Source organism: Bombus pyrosoma, linkage group LG12, assembly GCF_014825855.1.
Source record: "Bombus pyrosoma isolate SC7728 linkage group LG12, ASM1482585v1, whole genome shotgun sequence".
In the NCBI taxonomy this organism is placed as follows: domain Eukaryota; kingdom Metazoa; phylum Arthropoda; class Insecta; order Hymenoptera; family Apidae; genus Bombus; species Bombus pyrosoma.
This window is the reverse complement of record NC_057781.1, coordinates 10,357,406-10,376,341: the sequence shown is the minus strand read 5'-3', so window position 1 is coordinate 10,376,341 and position 18,936 is coordinate 10,357,406. Positions and strand designations below refer to the sequence as shown.

General features: G+C 40.9%; 1 protein-coding gene across 5 annotated transcripts in view; it reads right to left on the bottom strand.

Moving 5' to 3' along the window:
• Window positions 1–17,657, bottom strand: part of LOC122573590 (transcription factor cwo) — a 38,099-nt gene extending 20,442 nt beyond the window's left edge. Inside the window, exons 1-3 of one of the 5 annotated variants that reach the window (XM_043740172.1) lie at window positions 2,583–2,724; window positions 895–974; window positions 609–792 (exon numbers count right to left, since the gene is read on the bottom strand). In XM_043740172.1, coding sequence (XP_043596107.1) covers window positions 609–712 — 104 coding nt within the window. In that variant the 5' untranslated portion in view covers window positions 713–792; window positions 895–974; window positions 2,583–2,724. Of the gene's footprint in view, window positions 1–608; window positions 828–894; window positions 1,215–1,666; window positions 1,684–2,582; window positions 2,725–16,965 lie in introns of those variants that run through there. The other 4 variants (XM_043740163.1, XM_043740162.1, XM_043740164.1 and 1 more) reach the window with 4 other exon arrangements.
• Window positions 17,658–18,936: the final 1,279 nt, after the last annotated feature.

Below are 18,936 nucleotides of genomic sequence, written 5' to 3'. Positions count from 1 at the left end.
GAAACTTTTGCGATCGAGTCTGTTCTGAATTTCTATCGTTGATTTTATTATCGATTAAGATAATTAAAAGACAATTGAAGAATCAGCTTTATCCGCTAACAAGATTTGAATATCTGTAGGTCGAATGCGTTCGCAGCGCTATACTAAAACAAGATATAGCTGTTATTTATCTAAGGTATTTATGTATACCTATTTATTTTCATCGTACCACTATAATTATAATTATCTATGTACCGTATTTTTAAACGCACACATAGGTCAATAACTCTAGCGTTAAATTAAGAATGCCATCATAATAAAAATGTTAATAAGGATAGAGCGTACTCGGCAGAAATACGTATGTGAGACGAGCTAAACTCTCTCGCAGTTTGATACCGATTACGTGTTTTTCGACGAAAAAAAAGAAAAAAAAAAAAAACAACAAGACAGCGTCCTTGGCTTCATCGACAAGCAAGCGGTTCGTTACACGATATCTATTTTTTTCCGCACGCTTCGCTGAGATGTAAATGATGTAACACGCAAGTAAATTATCTGAAACAATTTTCTGCATCGTTTCTTGCACGAGCACGAGCACGTTGAACGTGTTACAGGCGAGAAACCTCGTGTACCTGCACGTGGTTGACATTTTCCGACATGTGACTCCAGTTCCCCCTTTCTTCTTCTTTATTTTTTGCACCGTTTGCACACTGTTCGTCGACGCACACCTGTACATCCATTCCTGCACGCACCTCTTCGTCGTCTGTACGCTTTCGTAAAGTAAACGCACAACTGTCCGTGTTGAACCACGTTGATCTCCAAATGGAAAGTTCGTAATTTTTATTCGAACACTTGATAAAATTGTTAACTCGTTAAAATTTCCATTTTTTACGCGAAACTACGTTCGATCGTAGTTACCTTGCGCGTACGAAGGGATTGATGGAGTAATTTTCAAGCCAGTTAAGCGAAGAATTCGACCCAATTTCGTAGGAGCGTTCCTGGTAAAAGATAATTAAATCGTAGAACTTGCGAAATATAGTAATTTCAAGTTTCCAAACTTCGAAAGTGTAACACGACCTGATATTAATATCGAAATATGAATCACAGGAACCAAAAATATCATGAATATCCCTCGCGGTTCGTTCTTCATCTCTATGGCAAGTCGGCTGAATCAGAAAGGCACAATTAGCAAAATTAATTTCCTCCGCCCGTTGGGACAACATTCCCAGACTGAATCAGTGCCAAAGCTAACCCAACACTCGTAGTACCGTCTTTTCGAATTCGATGAACGCATTGCTACTTAAAAGTTTCGTGCCGCTTTCAATATTATTTACAAATTACGAGAGCAAAATAAAATACAATATTTTATATATATTGTGTATATATTCCGATAGATTTATTCATGATATTTATTGCTACTCTTATCTTTCGTTTCTGCCAGCAATAATGTTTCACTATTCTTCCGTTTGAACGAGGTTTCTAGGTCAGAATTAGTTTATTGCACCCTAAGGATCACGACGCTTCGGCTCAGTCAAACTTTTCACCGATATATTGTATATATACGTAGAGGCCAAAAATTGTTTGTACCTCAACCCACGATAATTTATTAATCCATCGCCGTTTTCGCGGCCGTGCTCGTTTCGAACTGGCACAGTTCACGTGTTGCGAGATTGCGCAATGATTAGCTTACATTAAAAGTCCAACGACAGTTGCAAAACGTTGTTATCCGTGAATTCTATCTGGCTTCCGTTGCCCGTGCGCCACACGTGCGACGAGAATTTTTTTTTTTCTTTCTTTCTGGCATCCGGCGAATTACGGTGGCATTCATCAGGTGCGCGCGAAAGCGCAGGATGGACGGAGCTGTGATTTCGTAACGAGACTTCGAGTTACTCTCCATTAATAGCGGCTGCAATTACACGGATCCGCCCATCGGCACAAGAATATCCGCGAACTCTCTGCTCGACGTGCAGCAAACTCTACTCGTGACGTAACACGTTCATGCACGCGAACCGTTTTTGATTGTCCTACTGTGTCGGTAATCGGGCCAAACAGAAAAGGAAGTCCAAAAAAGGAGGTCGAGAGGATGCAACCTCGTACCGACGCGACGCACCAACGGACACACTTCCTTGTTTGTCTTAAGAAAATGGAATGCTGGTGAGTGTTTCGCATGGATAAAACAAACTTCACTGATATCGAAATAAACATTGCGAGCTACATTCTTCTAGTTGTAGCTAATACGTTTTCCATCTTGAAAAAACAAATGGATGTTCGTACGGATTATCATCCAAATTGTATAATCTATACATACGACAAAAAAATTCAATCGAAGCTGCTTAAATAAATTAACGGTGTAATGCTGGAATCAACAAACAGCTTTGATTGTTTATTAAATCCTCTTGTATTTATAAAACGTATTCAACGAGCGAATGTCCGAGTCAGCTCTTTCGTTTTCGTTTCGATTAACGTCCTCGTAATAACGGGGCTACACGGTTGGAGTCTGGTTAATGCGGACATTTCTAAACAACCGTCGAAATCACGCATGACCTTAATTACGATCTGGATTTTAATTGGCTCGAAATCCAAGCACGAAAGACCGCCAACCGTACCTGCGGTTCACGACGTCCTTCGTCGACCTTACTGCCCACCACCTTGCTTGGCTCTGTCCGTGCGTGCTGTCACTTTCACATATGGTTGCACCCACAGCATTGGCTGACTCGTGCACGTGCGTCAGCCGCTCAGTCAGAAGACGACCTGTTTACTTACTTTATATGCTCACGATTCTTTGCGATTTTCGACATTTTATCCACGTATCCTAATTATTCGCCCTTTAACGCTGTAATTTAGAAATTTCGCTGAAAATTACTGGACGACGACGACGACGATTTTTTCCCATCTCTCTCTCTCTCTCTCTCTTTCTCTCTATTCCCCACCGGAGGTTATTTCGTTAAAGTTTCGTTATCGTTTAGAAAAAGAGAACGTTTCTTCAAGTTTAAAAGGAGAATGAGTCACAATCGAGTTCGGTTGTCATCGTCAAGTGATTCATATTTTTTAAGAACGTAAGTCTTAAAATATGTTATCACTGGAAGTCTATGCATGCCGTATCGATCAAGCTTTCGATCGATACGAGCCCTATTGAGACACGTTACATGTATAAATTTGTAAATCGATTACTAACTACTGTACGGAAATTTGTAAACTCGAAGCTATTATTTCTCCCAAACTATTAAAGTTTTCTGTGATAATTATACATATAATCTGTAGCGTAACTATACTTTCGACAAGCAAACAGACCGTACAAAATTATATAACGCGTTAAAATGTAAATAAGTATTGTGTTCGAATGTATAAATAACCACGATTTCTGTTCTTGACATCTCGATTATACACATGATCTCACTTGTTCTGTCTCGAAATCCGCAACAATTATTTTCTACGAAGAAAGTGGCCAAGAATAATATTTGTCGAAGTCACAAAAAGTGACATCAATCGTCAAGATTTTCCTCTGAATATTCCAAATTACAAAATATCTGTTACAATTTGCGTACAGATAAATTCATAAATTTGGCAAAGCTCTCGTACTACATTTTCAACAAACGACAAAATTCAAAATAGTGGACACAGAGAATAATTTATTATCTTTCGCTCGTATCTCTTCGAACCAAGTAATTTGGAATTTGACATCTAGTCGGCCACTACACAGCTGAGAGATTAATAACTCGCCGCTTATCTCGAGTTATTCTTCGCAATGACAAAATGAAAATCCATTTTAAACGCTAAAACTGCGTACTTGACTTTGGCGTAAGATCGTGGCGGAAATCGGCGTTTCCCGAATTTCTCGTTAGTCAAAATTTGATGTAACGTCACGGTTTCCTCGCACGCGCAGGTTGCTGAATGAGAAACTATGCTTTCGACGGAGAACCGAGAATCTTGTTGTACGTGTCTCGGAGATTTATGCGATATTTTTGGATCGGAACCATAGGGAATTAGTAACCGTTAGATTTTCGACTAAATCTTTACGTACTCGTGATATATTTATTTATTTTATAACACGAATAAAGTAAAACATCGTCCAAAGTTATTCGACGACCTTCCGTGACCTTTCTGCCAATCGAAGCGTAGTCATTAACGCCATTCACTTTCACGTTATATCATAAACCACGAATCGACTCACGCACGTGCGTAAAGTGGGCAGCGTTCATAAGCACGTAGAAAACAGCAAATAAATCCGCGGCATTTTTATCAGTCGATCGCTGCCACGCTGAACGTTTCTTCGGTCTGTTTATCATTCTCGTTCGCGACTCCTACGACTAGCACAGGGATCACGTAACCGCGAATAAATCTGTCTTATTTGCAAAGAACGAGTTAGAAACTTAGAAATTTCCGGAACTAGGATTTTCTTTTACGCGTTATCAACGTGTATTATCATCTGGCGATCGTCCGAATTTCCAAATGCAAGCTAACAAACAGATGACAGAGTATTAATTTCAAGAAAATACATATCACGTTCCTAGTATCGTTTTGCGCAAGAAGCGATGTAATTTTTATCGATTAACAGATCGAACAGTACAAGATCCTACCAAAGGGTAAAATATTTCTCTAAAAAGGCAGATAATTACACTTGAACATACACGTTATTTTAATCTATTCTAAGAACCCTAAACTGCAAGAATTTCCTTGTTGCGATAACTCAAACTTCCTCGCAGCGACAACTTGAAAAACATGTTCTCGAAATCGTGTCGTTTTTACTGCGACACCGCAGTAACGTACGTATCCACCTACAAAGAGTCAACCGACTCGCATTGCTTTCTAAACCAATTGATTTTAACCCAAGACATCTGCCGACTTTATTAACGCCTGAAGATCATTGCGCGTAAAATTTTACACCGTGCAAATTTTACTCCGATATCGTCGTGTACAATCGTAGCGTTATTTGTAATCCTTGCAAACGATATGCTATTTCTTTGAATTTTATCTGATATTTCCTTCGAGGATTAAAAAGCTGTCCTGATGTAGACGATACTCGTCGTGGATTTCATCGAACGACACTCTCCGTGTACTCGTTACAATTTCTTCCAACGAGTAATGTGAATCATCTAAGATAATCGATTAGAAAGAACGAACGAGCGATTTCAGGGGAGACCAGAACGTTCCATCCTACTATCCGTATTAACGTTATAGCGCTAAAGTACGTGTGTCGACAATCGGCGAGGATGGCCGACAGTGTCGATCGGACGACACGTGAATAGCGATGAACATTTCGCGCACGCACGCACGTCGTGACTCTGTCGTTCCTTCGTATCGTAGGATAATATCGAGTGGCACACTAAACTCGTCCAGAAGATTCTGTTACGAATTCTATCGAAAGGTTCTAACGTGGCTGGTTTAGCTGGTTGCATATTTATTAATAATCATGATGCGTTTATTAATTATCGATAGAATCTTTAACAGTTACTCGTTTTCGCGTTGCTGTGAAAGCCAAGCAAGTAACGGGGTATTTTTAAGCGACGGTAATGTCTCATAAAATGTTTCTTTTTAATCGCACAAACGCCACAAACTGAACAAAAGATGGAGTTATCGTACTTTCCCCACGTGGTGTTCAATTATAATCGCAAGGTCGGACAACGACGATAGGACATTTAAACTAAGACTTCCTTATCGGCCACGTGTGGACCATATAATCGATCGGATTGCGCGCGTTACGTGCCCTGATACTTGTACGAATGGCCCCGCTCGTAAGTAGAAAGTCACGATGCATAAATGTACACGACGTCGCATGCACGCGCACGTGTACGTAACGAGTAGTCGAAAAAGAAAAATTCTACGTGACGCTCCGCCCGCTGATGCAACTACCAACCGATTCGACTCGGTTTCTAACTCGTGATTCGCACGTTGCACACTGCACACATTCTCTACGTGGCACTCTAACGTAGATACGAACCGTCCACGCTCCTTTATTCCTACATTTTTCTTGCCTTCTTTCTCTCTTCAACGGCTCGTTTCTCTTTTCGCTATGATAAACTGTACTACGTAGCGTTGTGCAACGTAACGTCGGACGCGGCATAATTACTCGGAAAAAGAACTGAATCAGTTTTCTTTTAGCGACGAACGTATGCGATAGTTTTATCTCTGATGCGGACGTTCTTCCGCAGATGTTCTGCGATACGTGCCTATCGTGGGAAAAGCTTCTTGGTAGGAAGAAGAAAAATGAATTTCCGTTTTAAGCCGCAAGTGAGGAAACATCGTTGCGTGGCAAGTAGTTTTACGTGGCAAGAACGCGAACCGTGATTTTTCACAACGCGACCGAATATCGAAGGAATTTTCAGTCGACGACGCCCGCAGACCGCCTTAAAAGGAAAGTGCGACGATGACAAGTTCTTGCGATGGGATCATCCGACCAGGCATGCAGAGCAACACGTGACAGAGTTGAACGTTTAGACCGTAAAGGAAAACCGTCGCGAGAGGAACGATGAAGATTTCTCGGTCTTTGAATTTTTTACCAACTGTCGTCTCGCATTGAGTGCGCGTCGCATCGTCTAGCCTTGATACGATTAATTATCGATTATCAAGCGCGAGACAAGCTTTCGATCGAGTCGAAGTCGTTCGCCTGTTTCTATTCGAGCGCGAAATCGATTTACGATCGAACGACACGAAGCTAGGCCTAGTTCTTCGAGACTGCTATCTACATAAACGATCAGGCTTCAGGCATGCCGATGGAAACGAGCCAGGGACGAGGGCAAGATCGAAAAAGACCGTGCTAATCGGATTTCTCGATACGAAGATAAAAAAATCTCGTAAATATTGCGAAACAGCTGCTCGCTCCCTTTTTCTTCTCGCGAACGGATATCGGACGATCGTTTCGATTCCGAGAAACTCTTGAAAATGAAACGTTCAGCCAATGTCCGTGGTATCGCGACAATATCGTTGATTAACCTCGCGTCCAATATCGCGGCACGTACAAAGTATATAATTCGAAGTGAATTGCGTAAACAACTGCGCCGAAAGTCCTCCGCGAAAATTGCATAGTTACGCGACAATGACGCGTGCCCGGGCTGACGAAAGGTCAAGGATGCGACGTGGACTACCCCGGTTATAATTAAAATTCTGAAAGCGGTTAGGTAGGGGAGCCACGCGTGAAAATAGAATTTCAGAGTTGATGCACAACGAGAGAGCGGTCCGCCTAATTTTTAATTTAAAACAAACTCGCTCGGTCCTTCGCTGTTCATCCGCTACTTCCAGGTTGTTTACGGTTCCGTTGGTTGCAACGGTCGCCAGTGTAATTCCTTAACAAATTCGCGAGATTATTTTTCCACGACAAATGAAACTTGCGACTGTACTACCTCCATGTCCTGCGTCTATCAACTTCTTCTCTCAAAGCCTTAAACTTAACTTACTTCGTAGACAAAATACATTCTTGTCGTTTCGATTTCTTCCTTTAAAATAAGCTAACAAGCTACGTATCTACCACGATACCCTGCGCTCGAGTGGAAACACCTTTATAGAAATGGCGTCTAGGATGTGACGTATAGTCAGTCACACGCCGGTATTGTTTTGCACGACACGGTGTGCCGTATTTGTATACACCGGGACGCCCGCGTAAAAATACTAACCTACATCGGGTCTAGCTCGGAGCGCGTGTCGAGCAACGTGACTTCTGACTAGCTGATTCGTGCCAGTAATCGTGTGCTGCTTGCTGCACTCCGTCCCCTGGTCGCCGGTTCTCTTTCAATTTCCGTCCACGGTAGATAGAACGCGTCCCCGCGACTCGAAAGAAACGCTCGAAAGTCACCGAACAACCACGAAAAATATCCGCACAGTGACGTAACTTTCTACTTAACGCTTTCGTGGTCGACGCGACGATGACGCACTGCGTCTTTGCCTTTCTGCCGTGAACAACCAGACGGAGACCAGTTGACGTAGGTCCTTTCCGCTCGTGAAAGCTAGAAATCGCGTTATTCTGCGTAGAATCTCGAAACGAAGGCGGTATAAAAGCTGTCTACGAAAGCCGAAGCTGTAAGCTTGCGCTATTAGTTAACGTGGATGGCTCGTATATGCGATACGATTGAATCCTCTCGTAGAGCTTGAGAAATCTCGATGCTTGGGTTTTTCCTCTGTGAAAACGTAATACTTACGCTCCTAATACGTTTCAGAAATGTATCGGATATATTAAAGTAAACGATAGTATTACGTTTCATTTCAGATTTTTATATAACCTAGGAAAAGAGTTTTTTACTTTGTAAATAAAATCAGGAACTAGTTCGTGACGCTAATAAAAAAGTTGATATTTTTCCCTTGCGACTAAAATTTATGCTGTGATGTATGACCAATAGCTGATCATGCGTAACTTGCTATATAATTTAACGTTGGTCTTCGATTAAAGTGACTGTTAGTTAATAACTAGAATTTTCTCTCTAAGTACGTCCATCTTTCCATCCAGATTTTATTACACCATAACTTGACTACTTTTCCTTTTTCTCGATATTAAAAGAATCCGAGACGTAACTACAGGCTTTTATCTTTCGTCGCTATATTCGAGAACCTATAAAGACTTCGCGTTAACGATAGATACGATCGTTGATCGAAATAAGGCAAACTATAAAATTCCTCGAAACGATTCCATGCCTCGTACGCCCACTTATCGTCACATGTAACGATTTCTTTTTCACCTCTCACATTTTTACAAACCAGTTCTCAAACCGGAAACCGACTAATCTAACGTAGTCTCATCGTTCTGAATAATATAGTTATTAATACACGTAAGGTACGTTATATCTGTAATTACATGTATAAATACAATTCCACGTAGAAATACGTAATACATATATATGCTACATATTTCTCGATAAATTCAGAAAATATCCGAGCGATACATCAAGCAACCAGTTCACGAATAAGTGATGGAAATCGAAGATTAATAAACGATGACCGGACTTGCGAGGAATGACTTCATTCGTGCAGCACACGAGTACAGAGCGGCTCGTTATCCCACGAGCAACGGCCACGGACTACATTTCATAATTCTACAAATAGTTTCGCTGGTGCAGTTAAATCTGTTCGTGTCGACCCCGATTTCTCGGGCCGAACCTTGACTCGATACGACCGTGGTCCAAAATGTCGAAAACATCGGGTATCGAGAGAAAAACGACTCACTGAAAATCACTGTGACGTACTAACCACCGTACCGATGAACCAACCCATTAAGAATGCTCGATTCTCTTTTCAACCAAATTTTTTTCCTTGGCTATACAATGATACTCGTTTCTTTGATTCTAATGCTATATTTTACGTTTCTAATACGACAAGACGCAAAAATTGGCGGTGAAGCAAAGGCAAGCATTTGCAGAAATACGCGTGTCATGAGACGAGCGTTAAGAGCGTTAAACTGTCTTTAATACAAGCACTTTTTCACCGTACCAGAAGCAGCTGACAAATAAAATTCCTCCTCTAGCATTTACACGTATAATTGATAAACTGACTATCTCTAGCGAATGAACGTGGAACATCATCAAACGGTAAACTCGCTTGTTTATCTCCCTTCGCGTTCTCCTGTGTTACAACAATTCGAAGTTTTTCACAATGAATCATCTCCACCGACGAGGCCTAATCAAATCGCTGTACTATTTTCCACGCCCGTCTGTACACGTGCACGCGCATTCATCAACCACAGAAGCCCCTCTACGACTCTCGTACTATACGAACGCGCATGTATGAAAACGTACACGGTCGATCGGCGCTGGAACAGCCAAGGTAACTCTCACTTTTTCTCCAACGACACTGAACATCCCCCGGGCACGTCGGCCATAGCAATTATGCCGACCACGATCGACCAATCGGCCAGTAAAAAGAAATTAACGACGAGTCGTTAATGGAACGGAATTTTCATAAAAGGAAGAAAGAATTGTAACGCGAAAGGCGCACGTTAAGACCTTATCGCGACACTTATATCGCTTTATCGTCGAAATTTTCCGCCCGTCCTTTACAATTGCCTCAACGTTTTATCTTCGCTGATGAAAACGCGAAACACGTTCCAACGAGAATAAGAAAGCAACGATCGTACGACGGCTAGAAGTATTTAGGTTTCGTTAATTCTTTGAGTAATCCTGACTGTTGGAAACTTGCTTGTTGCAAAGCAGTTACTCGCGAATTTGCCAGTCTATCGGGGTTATTGCGCTTGTAATATTTTCTGTTGTAAATAATACAGATATGATTTTTTTTCTACGAATGTCGTAAGATTTGCTGTCGATTATCGGGGCAAGCATAACGGGTTAAAGTTCGTTTTAGGGCAGCAAACATTTTTTTCCATATTTTCTGATAGTAGGTTACTTTCTAGGAGTAGGATTGAATTTAAATCAAACTTGGTAAATCTCATTTACCAGCTCGAGCCTAAATCTGATCTAATCAAAATCTAACGTGATCTAGTAGAAATCTAACCGAAAACTTCGGTTATCTATAGAAGCATCTTCGAACGTGCCTTGATTCGATCACGAAGGTCGACTAACTATAGAAACAGCTATTTTTCATCATTTATCGCAAAAGAGGAAGTCGTCAACAGGCAGATTAACGCGTGACAAACGTCCAAGCCTTTTCGTTAGCCATCGTTTAACGAGGAAAGATGAAAGACGGATGACTATTACGTGATTATTATATATTACGAGTCTCGCGTGAAATACGCTACTAGTCACGAGGTTACAATCACTCGCTATGTTAATGGGTTTCGAAATACCGCGAATAAACATGCTTAATTAGTGTATGACTGCGTTGAAACTTGATTAAATGACTGATTGTCTACTGGTTGATGTAAGAGAGCTGGGAAAATAATAAACCATGCATCCGCTGACTGAAACTAATTACGTTTCGGACGAATATTTTAACAGCGATAAAGCGAGAAACATTGTGAACTTGCGATTATGTAAGTCTATATCGAAGAAAATAGGCAAGCAATTAATTAATAGAGAAACTATGGTGGATAAAACGAATAACAAGCGTAAGTAAATTCAGAGGCCTGATGTCGCAGTAGAAACGGACTGCACGATCAGACATCGATCTGCACAATCTCGCAGTTGCGATTCCTTTGATAGACATCAGACTGGTGGCATTTGCCGTGCAAATAAAGAACGAACGTTTACGGAATAAAGAAATTGCAAGAAGACGTAAAAACTGGTCCGCAAATGGAAAATTTTTAACGCATCAAACGATCGCATCGTAAAGTAATAAATTCGCAGCGATGACGAAACGACGCAACGTTAACGCGCGACATCGCCAAAGGAAAAACACGCGACCCATGTTTCTTACTTTCTTTCGATAATTATTATACGCTGCTGTGTAAATGAATGCTTAAGCAAGAAAATAAACAAAACGATTCCTAATGCTCAAACACCATCTTCTTCATTCTGCGTATATTTTTAACGAGTACCGTTATAAGATAACGAGAAGGAAAAAGAAAGAACAGGGCGTCTAACGCGATTTGACAACCATCTGCTGTGATTCCTGTCGCTTGTAGGAACAAAATCAACGTAACCAAACTGTGGCTGGCACGTTGATCAATCGAACCTGGGAAAGGTAAACAGCAATCGATCGGTGCCTCCTAGTCGCGAGTTCTTGGTTCGCACGCGTGCACACACGCGACTGCTCGAAGGATCCGATGAGAAAGGTTGCTGACGATGCACGACCGAATTTCGCCAACATTGACTGTTACCAATCTACGGATATATATCGCGTCGATGGTAATAAAAATACGATCGAAGCTCGAAGAACCACAAATATATCAGAACAGAAATACTAGAAATTTAAATTGCGCATTATCCTTTTAGAAATAGCTGTTAATAACGTCATAACGTATAACAGTCGCGAAGAATAAATTCGCGATTAAATTACATCTTGTGAAAGATAAGCAACTGTCCGGATACTTCTGAACAGCAGTGTATGTCGAAGTATGTCGGAGGACCTTCGCATCGATCCACGATAAGCTACACCGCGAACGAAGAAAATATCTGTGTCAAGATGCTAGTGAAATAGAAGCACGAGATCGGAGCGACGTTTTACGTGTAACTGAAGGAACGAGATGGAGAACGAGAGACACGTTAATTGCATTGAATGTAACGACGGTTATTGTCGGTCTGGTTGACGCCGCTGCCTCGTGCGACCATAATTTATCGCTGATCGATTCAATTCCCTTCTCCGTTGTATCGACCTCCATACGTATGCTGCTATTGTTCGAGGATACAGGTGCCTTGCGCTTTTCATCGCTACATTCCAAGAAACTCGCGTTAACCCATAATTGACAAGGTGGAGTCTACAAGAAACCTAGCAATTTTTCTTGTCTTCTTTTCTTTTTTTTTTTTTTTTTTTTTTCTTGGTGGAGATAAGAAAATACAAACGAATGGAGCGATGCGCGGCATACACAGCCCATTTGCCCTACTGTTTGCTCCAGATTTTTCAATATATCATCAATTATGAATTGCAGAGAAAAGAAAAGAATGAACTGATGGAAGAAAATTCGAAAATTCTGCCTTCCTTCTTACACGAACGCGACGTGATCTGTGGAGTCTCTGATCTTTTCGAATGCGAAGGAGGTGAATTAGGAGGCTTATGGGAAATGGCACGCATGTGCGGCTACAACGTTCCTAGAATAAATATAGAGCATCCGCGGACATTTTAACGATCGAATCGATATTACTGATCTATGTTTTCGAATTCGAAAGGCAACGCGTGCCTACGTGACGGAAAGCAGAGGAACGCGGCCGTGCAACTGGTTTCCTGCGTATCACGGAAAACGAGGAGAAGACCCTTCTCGCCATATCGAGGGAATTTTGTTCGATAAAAGCAAATCCATTCAGAACGAACGCTGCTTTAATACGTTTCATCTTTTTCGCGATATTTTACGGCGTAATTTTTTGCGTTAATAATTTCCGCTTTTAGCATCGTAGTTATAAAAAGAAGCGTTTAGGGATTAGTCACATATTTTTCTATCGCAATCTCTTTCTTGCCGTGGATCCTATAATTCTACGAAGTTCAAAGAAATTCAAGCATTTATAGCAATCAAGGAAATTGTTTGTCTTTAATTTGTACAGAGGTCTTCTATAAAGTATCTATCATTGCATATACGTGCTTTTTTTTATTAAAAAAAACTTTCTTCACGTTCTCCAACAGACGATGCATTTTATGCACTATTTACTTGGCCTTTATTAGGTTAATTTTAATTGGAATTGTTGTAATTGTTCGATCGTTCAAAGTATTTTGATTAATTTTAATTAAATTACCGGCAATTTTATCGAATGTTCGGAAAAACTGTTTCATGCTTGGGAACATATATGTATCGCATTGGTGAAATAGAGTAAAACGAATCTGGGTAAAATGAGTCTGTTGGGAAAATGTCAACCTTATCAGGTACTCGAAGAAATCGGATCTGCTTTTGTTTACGCAAGTGCCAATCAAGTGTGAAATAAATATAAAATAGAGGAAAGTTTTTCTGAAAATACCACGGTAATCAATCAGTCTGAGATTGTTAATTACGGAATTATACAAAGGTAATGCAAGATTGAATTTCACAATTGACTGGCAGCACTCGGTAATCGTTCAATAACGATACCGAACCATTCTAAAATTCCTAATTTCTATCTCAAAGAATTATAGGAAAATAATTTATAAAGTTCAGTCTATTTTTGTGCATTTTTAATTTGGGGAAAAGATTCATTGGCAAATGATTAGAATGTGTATAGGACATATAAACTAATTACGAGAATACACCAAGGTATTCGCCTTACTTGCATAGAAATCTATTCGCTTGGTTACACGTAATATGTGTATAACACAATTTCTAAAGTATGTACATATATACTTACAATTAGAAGACAGCAGCTACCAATAGTGCAATCATTCAAGTTCCAGATAGTAAAACAAAAAATAGTTTATTTACAGACAGATACTGCATTTATTCCTACTTCATTTTATCTCCGACGCTTCATACCTTGGTAGAATGAATATGTAAGTGTACGTATTGAAGCACAGTACGCAGCAAGTGTCATATCTAAATATATTAGAAAATACACTTGCGTTGCCAAATGACACTATGCATTTAAACATACAGCGCATCGTACTGTCAAGGACTACGGTATCGAATAAAATATCAATTAATTCCGATTGATTCTGGTACTTCAGTTAGCAAGATTCTCAATTTAATTAAGAAAAATCATTAAAAAAAAAAGCTCTCGCTAACAGGGCGTTTTTCTTTCACGGATAATTACGACTAATCATTCCCGACTAATTTGATTATAATTTAGAGCTGGCTCTAACATGCACGAAATACGTATTTCGCAATTTCCGATAAGACGTGAAAGCAGCAGAGCGTCTAAAAACACACATCCGTTTTACGGAAATTACCACTACCTTGGATACTTGCTCAACCCTACAAACCGTAATGCGTATATATGGTATGCCCGAAATTCTTCAGTACGTAATATACGCCCACTCGTAGCATTCTCGAGCGAACGTATTTACGTTAGTTTCCATGACGCGGTCGTTTACTCAGATTGCGTCAATTAACGTGATCCTCTGTGGCGCAAAATCCGAAGGTGTCACCGTCACAATGGCTGTTCGTATCTGAGCCATCTATAACGCGGCCTTGCATTATAAGACCACAGTCTTATCTACAGGTATGCTCGATAAAAACTTCGACTTACTCCTCCTTCAAAATTGTCGATTAATCAAAGCAAATCTTATACACAAGTGGTGTGTTATATTTATAGAGTTTCTGTTCGTTGTCACGAAAATTGAGACAACGGTAAGATATTCGAGTCGCCTTCGACGTCTTAAAATTCAACCGAGTTTGATGAATTGCAAAGTAAATAATTTGGCTCGACTCGAATAACTCTAGCTTACCCTATACAAATTCTCACGGGCTGAAATTCGATGCCACGACGTCGTTATTCCAAAAGATTTAAAAAAACGATGATTTCATCGTGTGCCTTACGAGAAGTGACATTAGATCGATCGTCTCGATTCGCTTCGTTCACCATCGCACTGGCTGTGTACCTTAAATTGTCGATCCCGAGAAACGATGAAATCGATGCAACTCCGAACGCAGATAAAAATAAGAAAAAGAGAGGAATGGTTCGATTTCCAAGTTAAATTCGACGAGCACAGCGAGCGAATGCAGGACAGAATACGCACAGCACACGTTCACGCGCTGTATAGACGGTGCTCAAATAAATCCGTGCGGATCGATCTGCAGTGTCAATGCCCGATGCGACGGTTCAAGCGGCCAAGATGCGAAACCGTGTTCTATAGCGTGGCCCGAAGAAATTGCCCGGTTGCTGCGAGCGCCGTCAGCGCGCCCCTCAACGCCTTGATATATACACCGTGTGTCCAACTCTCCAGTCTATTCTCGATCTCGCACAAGTGTTTATGACTGACCGACCGTGCTGACACACTCGTGAAAGTCACTCGTTACGAGCGACGTGAATACGCGTAAACGTCACTTTCCTTGACGATGGAAGCCACGAATATCAATGTAACACGCCCATTAATGTAACATGACCAGGACATTTTTCTTTTTTTTTTTTTTCAAATTCCTTCCTTCGACAACGAAGTAGGATATGATAAAAATTAATACGTCGTGATCTCTGCATATTCCTTTCTCTTATGCGGCGTGAAAGATGTGATTTATAATCGTGCCGTAAATGGCGCTAGCGTTAATTGGTCTCGATTTCTTGCGCGCAGGATCGAGCATTATAGGTTACTTCGAATACTTATAGATTATAATCACGGACGAACTGTAGTTAAGTCGTAATTACTTTTAGATCACGTTTAATGAACGATTTTCAATTCACTGCACGTCGCTCTATTCACGGATTCTTGAATAGACTTCTTAGATAACTCGTTGAATTCACGGCGATTCGATCGATCGACCAGTCCCACGCGGTTACGTATACAACTCGTGATATCTGTATTCTCGTCTATTAATTGACATCAACGATAGCACCGTTTCTTCGGTATTTATCTTATCTGTGGCGCGGCCATGAATTTTTTGACAACTCGTGGACCTTCAAGACGGTTCCACTCGTATCAGCAACCGTCTAATTATTTATCAATATGGTATAGGACGTAGGGAAGAGAACGTCGAACAAGAGAGGCCAAGCGAGGGGGAAGGGAGAATGTCAAAATCGAACACCTGTACATTCGTGATAACGAGGCATGTAGTTTTCCGTATTGACAAGGAACATATTGGCTTATGGTAATCTGTTCTACGAATCAATCGAGTTTTACTTGTAACCACATCAATATAACTGTACGATATAAATACTATTAAAAAACTTGCGAAATTAGTTCTAGATGACTCGATTAACTCGGACAGAATTCTCTAAGTACATGAATAGTTGTTTTAAACGTGATTGCTCGAAACCGATCTAGAAACGTAACAGGGGCGATCTGTTTACGCTCACACTTGTATAGTCCGTAGATCACGTGTAATTTGATGAAACAAATTTTCAGAAAAATCTTTACCTTACGACATAACGTTATTTCGTGCGATCGGTTGTTTTGAACTGTTCCGCGTGTATACAGGTAAGCACGATAACGAAGCTGATATACCTGTGCGAACACGAGTCACGCGAACATTGGCTCACCCTGTTTAACGAGAGTTCTCGATGTAGCTTGTAGTAAATCTGTGTAAATATTTTTGGATGGTATTAGACTGAATAATGCCGGCAAGGTCGACGGCGTGGAACGTTCCTCTGGCGTTGAGAAAGAATCTAGAATGCAGCGGTGATTCATGTCGCGTGTGAGCGCTTTATAACTATAACGCACTATTGTACGACCAAAACGATACCAGTAGGCAGAAGTAATCATAGTCCGTTCTTTAATACTCGAAGATTATAGTTATTTTAAGCTAATATCACTTATATACGAGATTTTGAATATCTTTTCTGTGACAAAAGTAGAAAATTCCCACGATTATAGAAATGTTTAATTGTTAATAATTATTTAAACACTTACCTCTCGTATTTTACTTGCATAGAATGAGCGGAGTTGTCCTCCCAGTAATTCTGTGTCTCCATCATCTTGCCGCATAGAATCGTTTCCGATACACGACACGATCACTTCCGATTTCTAGTCGTTGTCACTCCTTTCGTTGCGTTTCTTCTATCGTCTTCGACTTTCTTCCACCGTTCTCTTTCAATCTGACTCCGTTTGCACACAGTTTCTTCCTTTCAATTCACGTTCGTAACACGCAAGTTAGGCAGTTAGAAGCAGCTCGCCGTAATTTAGCGCGAAATTTAACGAAACGCACAAAACGTGTTTACACCAACCGCGAAATTACGTATACATAACCTGTGGCCACAAAAAGAGTCAAGACCTCTTTAAACCGATGGCTTCTTGATCGATAGTGCGCACCGTACGACTAGGTTAGGTTCGCCTCCACAAACTCACTGACACACTCGAAACGACACGACGGACCAGGAGGCCGGTACTTGGGAATCGCCCACGTCTTTCCGTCCAGTCACACTCACCGATATATCTGTACTGGCGCCCTCTTCTTTTCTTCTTCGTCTTCCTTCCTACTTCCCGATTTCTTTTTTTAGAGCCGATGATCGTAGATCGATCTCTCACTCTTTCATTCCCTTTCTCTCTACTGTGACATCCTATAAGCGTAGCAACAGAGATTTTTAAACTTTGTTTCGTTATCCGTTGTGAGCCGTTTCCGCTCGAATAGGCGATAACGAGAGCAAAAAGAAGAAACACGACTCGATCTTAAGACATAAATGCGAACGACGATAAGGCCGTTGACTCGTCCGACCGCGAAATTCCGCGATATACTAACTGGCAGGGCCGTAAGAATCGAACAGGTCGCGCGCTCGCTTTGCGCGTCACAGTATTCGGGAACCTATAGGTATGCTTCTTTTTTCGTGTGTACGCATGCACTTTACGAATTTCACGTGGCAGTGGTTGGCGGCGCTCGAGATGTGCTCTGGACCAATGATTACGTTACATGCACGATTGAATTCTCGATCAATCGTATGCACTCTGTCGACGCGGTTTCTCGTACCATACAGTTTCGTGATTTGGAATTCTCTACAATGAGAGGAATAAAAAGAACGTTGTTCAAGTAGTTTCGTATCGCTCGCGTATATAAACGCGTGTCGTCTCCTTAGCAGGCTACACTACGCGTATAATGCGCGGCCCTGTTCGATTCTCGCGATGGTCCTCGGCACGCAGACCACTGGTGGGAGCGATCCAGAACCATCTCAGGCACGGAACCATCGATCCCGGAGCCATGCAACTCGAGGTCCGATGTAAATCGACCGGTATCTATTCTTCCATTCGCTCGATATCATTCCATATCTCATATCGTCAAAATCTTCGTTCCCGCTTATCGGACTAATTCCGTCGTATTGAAATACGATAGATATAGATAGTAACCGAACAATTGTTACGTAGCTTGATATTTTTTCTTATAATCTACGACATCTTTCAGCGAGGGTAACGTGTCGATCCAATGTGCGTTTACGAGTTTTGTGAAACGTTCCGATAAGACAATTTGTTCTTAATACATCACGTGTTGATAGTATTACGTATGGATTGATATGGTGATCTCGAAATAGCCTTAACGATACGCGTGCCGGTATATTGTACAAAAACAAAAACAAAAAAATGCTAATCTATACCTAAGCAATCGTTCGTTTTTCTCTTGTTTATATCGTCTAAAAAATTATTATTACTATATACATCGCTTGACGATTTGATACGAAGGTTCCACCCTTGGATCGTAGAATTTCGATAACTTAACGCAAATTTACAGCCATAAATCGACACATGATTAAACGATAAATCATTTTGTTGCGTCAATATGTACTATTGTTTGTCACGGTATAAACATAAACGAGCAAACGCTCACGTGATCCTCGCATTACAAATACGTATATACAATGAGTACAATGTTCCCTTTGGACGCATCAAAAATTTAAG